Genomic DNA, 8,633 nt, shown 5'->3' with positions numbered 1-8,633 from the left:
TTGTGGTCTCACTATAATGTTCTGATTCTTTAATCTAAAAAACATTGTATACACCGGAAACTCATCAGTATCTGTCTCCATAACTTCCAAACCACCAAAAAACTCATAGATCAAATGCTTATATCCATCATATCTCATACTCACTCCCATTTCAAATTATGAATCCAACCATTCATTTCATCGCCCTAAACCCAAACTTGTTATAAGTCCTAAATCCAAACTTCTTCCAAGGCAAATATCTCTTTTCGACACCTCCTCGTATTGTTTTTTATATCGCAAGTCTCGAAATTGGATTCCAGATGACGATGTGCCTTCATGAGGAATGGTTGTATTTTTTGCTCTCACCATTTTCTACTTTCTTCTAAAACCTGTATACATAAAAAATTCATCATCATAATCAGTCATAACTAAAGAAGTTTACAATAAGTAGATGAAGATTAAATCCTAAAATTATGTATTACAAAAACATTTGAACCATTCAACATTTCCTCTGAAGCTGGTTTGAAAGATGTTAGTCATTGATCAAAAGATGGCCTTTCGTATTTGTAATAAAGGAGAATTCTTCGGTAATTTGCAGAGGAATTCCAGGAATTAATCTAATGTATCTATTTTTGAACAGTTGGTTTACATCCCCTTTTTAGACAGGAAATCATTGTCTACTATGCCAGAGCAAGGAAACAAATATTATGGATGAGATTAAGAACTAATAGCAGATTTCTCTATCATAGACGAAATGCCCTTTGCTGTCTTATGGTTGATTTCATTGACCAAATTATATAGGGATAATACAGTCATCTGAGTACCAAATTATTCTATAATGATAAAGATATTACAAAGTTTGAATGCATCTGGAACTAGTTTGTTCTGATGGTTTCTTTCAAGAATGTTGAGTTGAAAACTGAATCATTCTTGCAAAGAACAACATTGATAGGTTATGAAAGACATGCTTACATCCCTATCTTGCTGAATCATTTGTTCTATTTATACCTTTTTTTGAGGTATACATCATGATCACAAGTTGATACTCAAAAAATAACAACTACTATTTAATTTCTAAATTTTTTTGGCATAATATCGAACTTAATGCTTGAATGTTTATTAGGCTAATCTATCTTATAAGCTCATAGGAAAGTGGGGAACTAAACCTTGTTGGTAAGCCATTTTTTGTAATGATCACTTGTAAAGGTTGACATAAAATTAGCTTGCCCACAAGTCGCTGATATTGTTCCTTATCTCTTGGTTGCCCTTTAGTTTCATTACCAAGTCTATGATTAGGATCAATCGGTGTTTCACCAGGTTTACTACCAAGTAGACCGGTTTCCTTAAGTAAATCAAGGGTACATTTTCTTTTAGAGACAAATATCCCTTTGTTGGACCTAGCTATCTCCATACCTAGAAAATACCTCAGAGGACCTAGATCCATAATCTCAAATTCATGAGCTAGAATTATTTTTTATTTTTCTATCTCAACACTATCATTGTTACCAAGCCAATCGTTAGTGATATACTTCCATTAGTTTGTTACCAAGCCAATTGTTTTCTACAGAACACATACCAACAATATTTGGCTGCAAAAGAGCTAAAAAAGCAATCTTCACCAGCTGCCACACAACTGGGTCATTGTTCTCTATAAACAAGAAAATAGTAACTCCTTTAATTTGGTGATGTTTTGTTCAACACATTCAACTGATTGCTATTTGCTGTAGAGGAAGAATTGCTAATTTACATTCATATCAAAATTTACCAATGCAAAGCAATCACACACTTGTGTGCGGGTGTGCATAAATATGTGTGTGTGCAACAAAAAAAGTGCACATGCACTAGCATATAGATCCATTTTGTTTCACCTACAACATCTTTTATGAATACAGTGACACCAATCTCTTCCTCCGTCCTCCCAAAATCACTTGGAGGAGAGTGACCTATTAACAGTTAATTGATTCAAATAAGAAACACTTCACTATAATCACATTCATCAACCAATACTTCATACCTTAGCCACTCAACCTCAATCATCAATCAAACCCAATAAAAGATGATGAACACAGACCAAATTAACTGAAACACTTACTCGAAAAATGGCAGATGGCTTTGACGACTTGGGCCAGCAGATGAGGAACCAAGACAAAAAAGTGAACGCTATAAAACAAGCTCAATCATCAATCAAAACCAATAATTAACAGAAACCAAATAGACTAAAACACTTACAATAATAATGGCAGATGAGGAACTTGAAGAAGAATGACGGCAGATGAGGAACTTGAAGAAGAATGACGGCAGATGAGGAACTTTGACGAAGAAGAAGAAGAGCGGCAGATGAGAACTTCGAAGAAGAAGAAGAGTGCAGATGAGGAATGAAGACGAAGAAGAAGAGCGGTCCAAACTGATTTTAAAATTTGCCCCAAATTGATTTGACCTATATTCTTGTTTAAAGTTCTCATTAAACGATGCACGCCCGTCCATCAGTTAAGGACGCCCGTCCACTGAACAATGGATTGGCGTCCATCAATTTTTTTTAATTTACAGTATGGACGGACGTCCATTATATGTGGACGCCCGTCCAAAACTCAGGGACGACTGTCCATAACTGATGAACGGGCGTCCCTAAATTTTGTATACAATTGTATTTTTTTTAATTTACAGTACGGACGGGCGTCCATTAGATATGGACGCCCATCCAAAACTCAGGGACGGTCGTCCATAACTGATGAACGGGTATCCCAATATTGTAAATTCAATTGTATTTTATTTAAAGTATGGACGGGCGTCCATTATATGTGGACACCTATCCATTTTTCAGGGACGGTCGTCCATAAACTAAAAATGCCCGTCCATTATTTTTGTTCAGAAACTTTTTTAATTTAAAGTTTGAACGAGCGTCCATTAAATGTGGACTCCCGTCCATATAATATGGACGGGAGTCCATCGTTCATTTCGCATAGATGAGGGTCCACATATAATGGACTCCCGTCCAATAACAGTGAATAACCGTCCATAGTTTATGAACGGCCGTTCACTTACAAAATATTGATTCATGGGATACGTGGTTGGTCTGAGTCACGGGATACGTAATTCGGTGTAACAATTCGATGCATAGTGCTAGTGTCCATAGCATTGTTGAATGTTTAGTTAGTTGCCTATGGCCCTATACTTGGTATTGCCTATGGCCCTATACTTGGTATTGGACATAAATAACAGTAGAGATCATCACCAAGTTGCCAAGTCCTACACAGTAACACCGGTTGTCAGAGTAAAATTAAAAAATCTGAAACCCAATGGTTTATCAACAGAGTATTCTTCTAGTGACACTCGATGAAGAGTTTATAAATGCTAGTTTTTATTTACTTGCGAAATATAATCCTGTTATTACAGTACTAATTCCATTCATATAAACGTTCTTTGACTAAGAGTCCTGTACGCATCAGTGTGGCTTTTCTAGGGGCTTCTTAAATGCGGCCCAATTTTTCTACAAGGCGTTTCTCTATTTCCATTCTTTTCTTCAACATCACGGCGTACTTAGAAACAAGGTTTTGGTCTCCAGCAGTGACAGAAAGCTTGCAATTGAGAGATGTCTTCTCCAACTTGTCCTTGTATATGCTGGAGATTGACACAAAGCTTCCCTTTTTGCTGCACAGGTAACCATGAGCAGCCCTCAATGCAGCTCCCAGGGAAGCTGAATCTGTTAAACAAGAACAAAGGTTGATCCATCATCGAAGGCAGAGAATTGTAAAAACAAGGACACAGACAAGTAGAATGAGCACGCCTAATAGGAGAGTTTCACAGGTAACCCTTGGGCTACATGAAATCTTTTTTGACTGGAGGAACTTCATCTGCTATAATTTGAAACTAAAGAAAAGCATTTGTCTTCTCCAATGAGAACTACAAGTTCAGGTAAAAATTCTAGTCGTGTTTTCTGTATTCAGTTTCAAACAAGATCATTGATCATCACAAACAATATAAGATGCAAGAACCACATACCAGTTCTCTGTACCGTATACACATCACAGCCAAAAATTGATGATATACAGGTCAGAATACTTTTATTTGCTGATGCTCCACCAGTGGCTATGATTCTTTTTGGAGGAGATGGCATCCCAAATCTTTCTGCATGAGCTCGCATTGAGAGCAATTGGCCCTCAATCAATGCCCGGACCTGTATATGGATTTGTTTGATTTTCTGAGAAAAGAAAGGTTGGAGAACCTAGCTGGCCCATGAAAACAGATTATTGAAAATTACTAACCTCAGAAGGAGGCTCAAATTCCTTAACTTCAACTTCTTTCAAGCCATCCAGAGTTTCTCCAGTGAAATTTTCAAGAATGTAGCGGTGGAAACCAACTGAATTTACAAATTAGAGTCAGTTTATTACTTGATGCATTTTTATATGATATCAATGTAATGTTACATAAACAAGGGAGCAAATACAACTATAGATTATCAATTAAAACTACTTTTGCAATACAAAACAAGCACCCCAAGCCTCCATTCGATGGGTGTCGCTATACAGGCTTTTATGAGTCATAGAATTACTTGGGTCTAAATTTAATGTGACAGGAAAAACATGCCCTTTTTTAATTTCCAATAACATTGAGAAGAGGAAACACAGAGAGATAAGACTAAAACCATTGATAAATTTCAAATCTTTTGCATGATTTTAGTAGGAGAAAAGCCATAAATGACAAACTCGCCAATGTATAAGCAAATATAATGAAGAAAAAAGAAAAAAACTGACCTGGTAGAGGAGGAAGAATTTCATGCTCTGTGTAGTAGAAACCCATCTTCCCACCTATTGTAGGAACGAGATTTAGTAAACAGAGAACAGATGCAGCAATCATCCAGGAAAAGTAATTGGAAGAATGCATTTACAAACCATTTAGAGGCAGTGTTTGATCCAGAAACTTATCAAAAACTTCCCAAGATTTCTCCGCGCAGCGGTTACGCACATCTTAAATTAAATTTTTGATCAGATTGGGGACTACTGTGTGGCTTTCATTAGAATGCATTAAAAATAGAGATCGGTTTTACCTTCACGAGTCAGAGAAGCATTTTTATAAACCAACATTACCATATAGCCTTTTGTGTCAACAGGATTAGGAAAAACATGACCCTCTAATCTAGGTTGGGGATCATCAGTGATCCCAAAGACCTGCAAAAACCAGGATCAGATTTGAAGTAGAACATAGTGACCAGAGTCCCAAATAACTAAAATAAAGCCTCAACAGTAGGGCCACACTATATCTCATATAACAGGTGTGAATTAATTGCTGAGGGTCTACAAGAAAGAAAAATCAAATTCCAAGGCATTTGAAAGGCTAGATATATTCTTACAGTGTCACTGGTGCCAAGACTAATTGCCAGATCTCCAGGAGTGCTTAGTGTCAAACCTGCAAGTTTCAGGAACTTCTTGTTGACAAAAGATTAAGACAAACAGATAAACATGCACTGAAGAGGAGGATTGGCAAGAGAAACAGAAGATATTGGACAAATTTCACTTTAAAATTTTGTAGAATGTAGCTGCGAAATAAGTCAAATGCCAGATAGGTTGAAAATAGATTTTAGAAAAGAAATATGAAAAGCTCAAAGTATAAGGCATGCAGGGATATAAGTCTCTTTTGTAGCCATTGCTTCACATATGCATGCCTTTTATATCTACCACTAGTAACAAACCTAATCCAAACAGACACCACTTACAATATTTGAAATGGACTGCCCATAAATCTTTATCCTTTGTTTTCTACCATCACTAATGCAGAGTCAATAGCAGATGCTCTTTACCTCATTATTCTGTCTTAAGATTCTAAATTTTCAGAGGCTATGTGAAACGGCGACAGATATAGATGTGCAGGTCTATCTGTACATGTGTTTGGTTTCTGTCTCTCGTTTTTAATCATCATGGAGAGTCCTGTAGGCATATGCAAACCTAGTTTCTTCTCCCTCTTATTATTTTTTTTTTAATGACCAGTATTTGACTCCCAATTTTGTGCTCCATACCCTATTTCATTTATGAGCAGTACTACTCTTACAAAATTTGTATACAAAGTTAATTATACAAAGTGATGCAGCATTACATATTAATTGACACATCATATACATGCATTTAATGAGTTGACTTTACATCTTTACTTTCCCAATCATGATGTGATACATCACTTTGTATATATACTTTGTAAAAGTAGTATTATTCTACATTTATACACAAGTGTCAATTATGACAAATGCAATATCTGAATACGCTCTAAAAAAAACATAGCATAAAGCCATGCTAGCGGTAAAAAGCAACGATGTCATGTATCAGCAACAGCAACTTCAACAAAAAATCCACTTAGTGGAACTGCACAAACCATTAGAACACATGGTACAGAAATTGATGATGAACTGGGTAATTAAAATGACATACAAGATATCAAAAGGAGTGTACTCAATAAAATAGGAGCGGGTTAAATAAAATAGCAGAACTTAGAGATAATGAGAATCCTGAACCTGCTAAACTGTTAGGGTTGTCTCCCGACCACTGAACAACCAAGCAATTCTTATTGAAATGATACCTGGAAGAAGTAAATGAAGTTAGATCCATAAAGTAAGTACTTGAACAGCAAGGTACCACAAATATATGCGGATTAAATCAATTACTTATAAACTGAAATTTGGTTGGATGACTAGTATAGTGGCACACAGTAATTTTTATATTCTTAGTTCACCTAGTTTTTGGGCACAAAAAATATCCATAGCCATGTTACTCACAAATTTGCACGGTGCAGAGATGCACAAATGGGCTTGTTCTTGCCATTTTAATAGCGAAGCATATCCATAGTAGATGCCGACATGTTGCACTTTTGTATCACACTGGAAATTTTTAAGACAACCTTTATGATCAGGAGTTCATTGGCTTTATTTTTGGGTCTTAACATACTTCTTGTCCACTTAAGTTGACAACAAGATTTCCAAACACATCCATTTCTCTATTTCAGTAATCCCTCATCCATATTCATATTCTCAAGCCAATAAACATAAAAACAAGAGGATGAGAAAGCTTAGCCAATGAGAGGAAACATATTGGAAATCTCAAAAGAATATCACAACAAAAGTGAACTAACAAACACTCTGCTACTAACCTCTCCACAAAGTAGGGTGCAATATGACCTGCAACAGCATGGGCTGGCGCTATCTTTCCAAGTTTTTTCTCCAAATCTGGAGCTGTAGCCTGTTAACAGTAAAATTCAACAAACTTGAGCTACAATGAAGCAAGAAATGTACCAGAGAACTATGAAACAATAGTCACAGCAAACCTCTAAAGCTATTTTAGACCATGCTCTTTGCTTGATATCCATCAAGTTCATCCCTGCACCATCAGTTTCGTCAATACAAGCGTAAGCCCCAATCAGGAGGGATGCCATAAAAGAGCTAACAAGGGAAATCCTCTCAGTATTCTCATAAACATCTTTCTGCGTTTCAAATATCTTCTTAATCTGTGGTCCAGTGTATCTTTCATGAGCACGTGACCCTGTAAGTTTGGACAACTCCAGTGCACCACCAACAGCCTTCTCTATCTCCCTACATTGAAGAGTGGTGCTGCTATCCATCCATATAGGAGATTCATTAATCGAAAAAGCACTGCCAAACTGATCAACCAATGGCTTCTTTGGATCCAGAGAAAATAAAACTGCAGCACTACCATTCTTCCAATAAACACTACCATGCTGCTGTCCACTACCAGAAACAGCAGCAATTTTCGAGAAATCTAATTTTGATTTCAAGAATTTTTGAAGAATGAGATCCAAAGCTTCCACCCACATTAAGGTGGGTGAAACAATTCTTCCATTAACTGAAGGATCTCTATAAACTCCATCTTTGGTCTTGTAGTGGGGCAAATCAGAGTCAAAATGAACTAGCTCTGAAGTGACAATGTTGAGATTGGAATCCAAGACAGTTGCCTTCAAGGACCTTAAAAACAAACAAACAAACAACCTCAGTCAATCAAAATTACATACAATATTGATTCTATACATAATTCTCAGGAGAAATCAATAATCATAATAAAACCAAATCGGAGAAACATCAAAAGACTGACAAATAAAATGTTTTGTCACTTACCAGACAGATTATTTAATGAGTCTCATAGAATTCAAATAACAAATAAACTTATTCCAAAGAAAAATGAATAATCGAATTATAACCCAATAGAAGAAAGATCAATATTAACGTAAAGAAGCGAGCACAAAAGGCTGATCAGAACAGTTTCATTCCATTATATTACACGAAAATTAAAAATGCTAATATTATGAACTAAATTTGGCAAAATCACAGGAAAAAAAAAATATTAAATAGAGCTAACAGTGCCCAAAAGATAAAGACTTACTGAGTAGAGCTGTCAAATCCGAGGAAAAAAGAATCCTGTGGGAGAGAAAAATCTTCCATTGTTGAGTTAACAGAAGAGACTTTGGGCTTGCGCAGTGTTTCAGTTTATCCCTATTTATATTGTAGTAATAGTAACCGTTTGACTAAAAAAAATAAAATCTGTCTCGATATTTAAGGAAATTTTAGAAATCATGTCATATTTCCTCCCTCCTTTGATTGTGTTAATTTGAGTGTTCGATTTCATAATCAAATCTTAGGGATTTTATGTGATTTTTTTTTT

At 36.0% G+C, this 8,633-nt stretch overlaps 1 protein-coding gene across 1 annotated transcript; it reads right to left on the bottom strand.

The window, feature by feature from the left end:
* Positions 1–3,315: 3,315 nt before the first annotated feature.
* On the bottom strand, positions 3,316–8,594 carry LOC116111365 (xylulose kinase 2-like). The gene is made up of 11 exons (XM_031397564.1): positions 8,355–8,594; positions 7,285–7,939; positions 7,111–7,199; positions 6,479–6,543; positions 5,327–5,382; positions 5,024–5,144; positions 4,869–4,943; positions 4,731–4,784; positions 4,242–4,336; positions 3,979–4,153; positions 3,316–3,679 (listed from the first exon to the last, which is right to left on the bottom strand). The coding sequence occupies exons 1-11, from the start codon at positions 8,411–8,413 to the stop codon at positions 3,447–3,449; spliced, it is 1,677 nt and encodes a 558-aa protein (XP_031253424.1). The 5' UTR covers positions 8,414–8,594; the 3' UTR covers positions 3,316–3,446.
* Positions 8,595–8,633: the final 39 nt, after the last annotated feature.

Source organism: Pistacia vera, unplaced genomic scaffold, assembly GCF_008641045.1.
Source record: "Pistacia vera cultivar Batoury unplaced genomic scaffold, PisVer_v2 Contig631, whole genome shotgun sequence".
Classification (NCBI taxonomy): Eukaryota; Viridiplantae; Streptophyta; class Magnoliopsida; order Sapindales; family Anacardiaceae; genus Pistacia; species Pistacia vera.
Note: the sequence above shows the minus strand (reverse complement) of the source record. Positions and strands in the feature narration are given on the sequence as shown.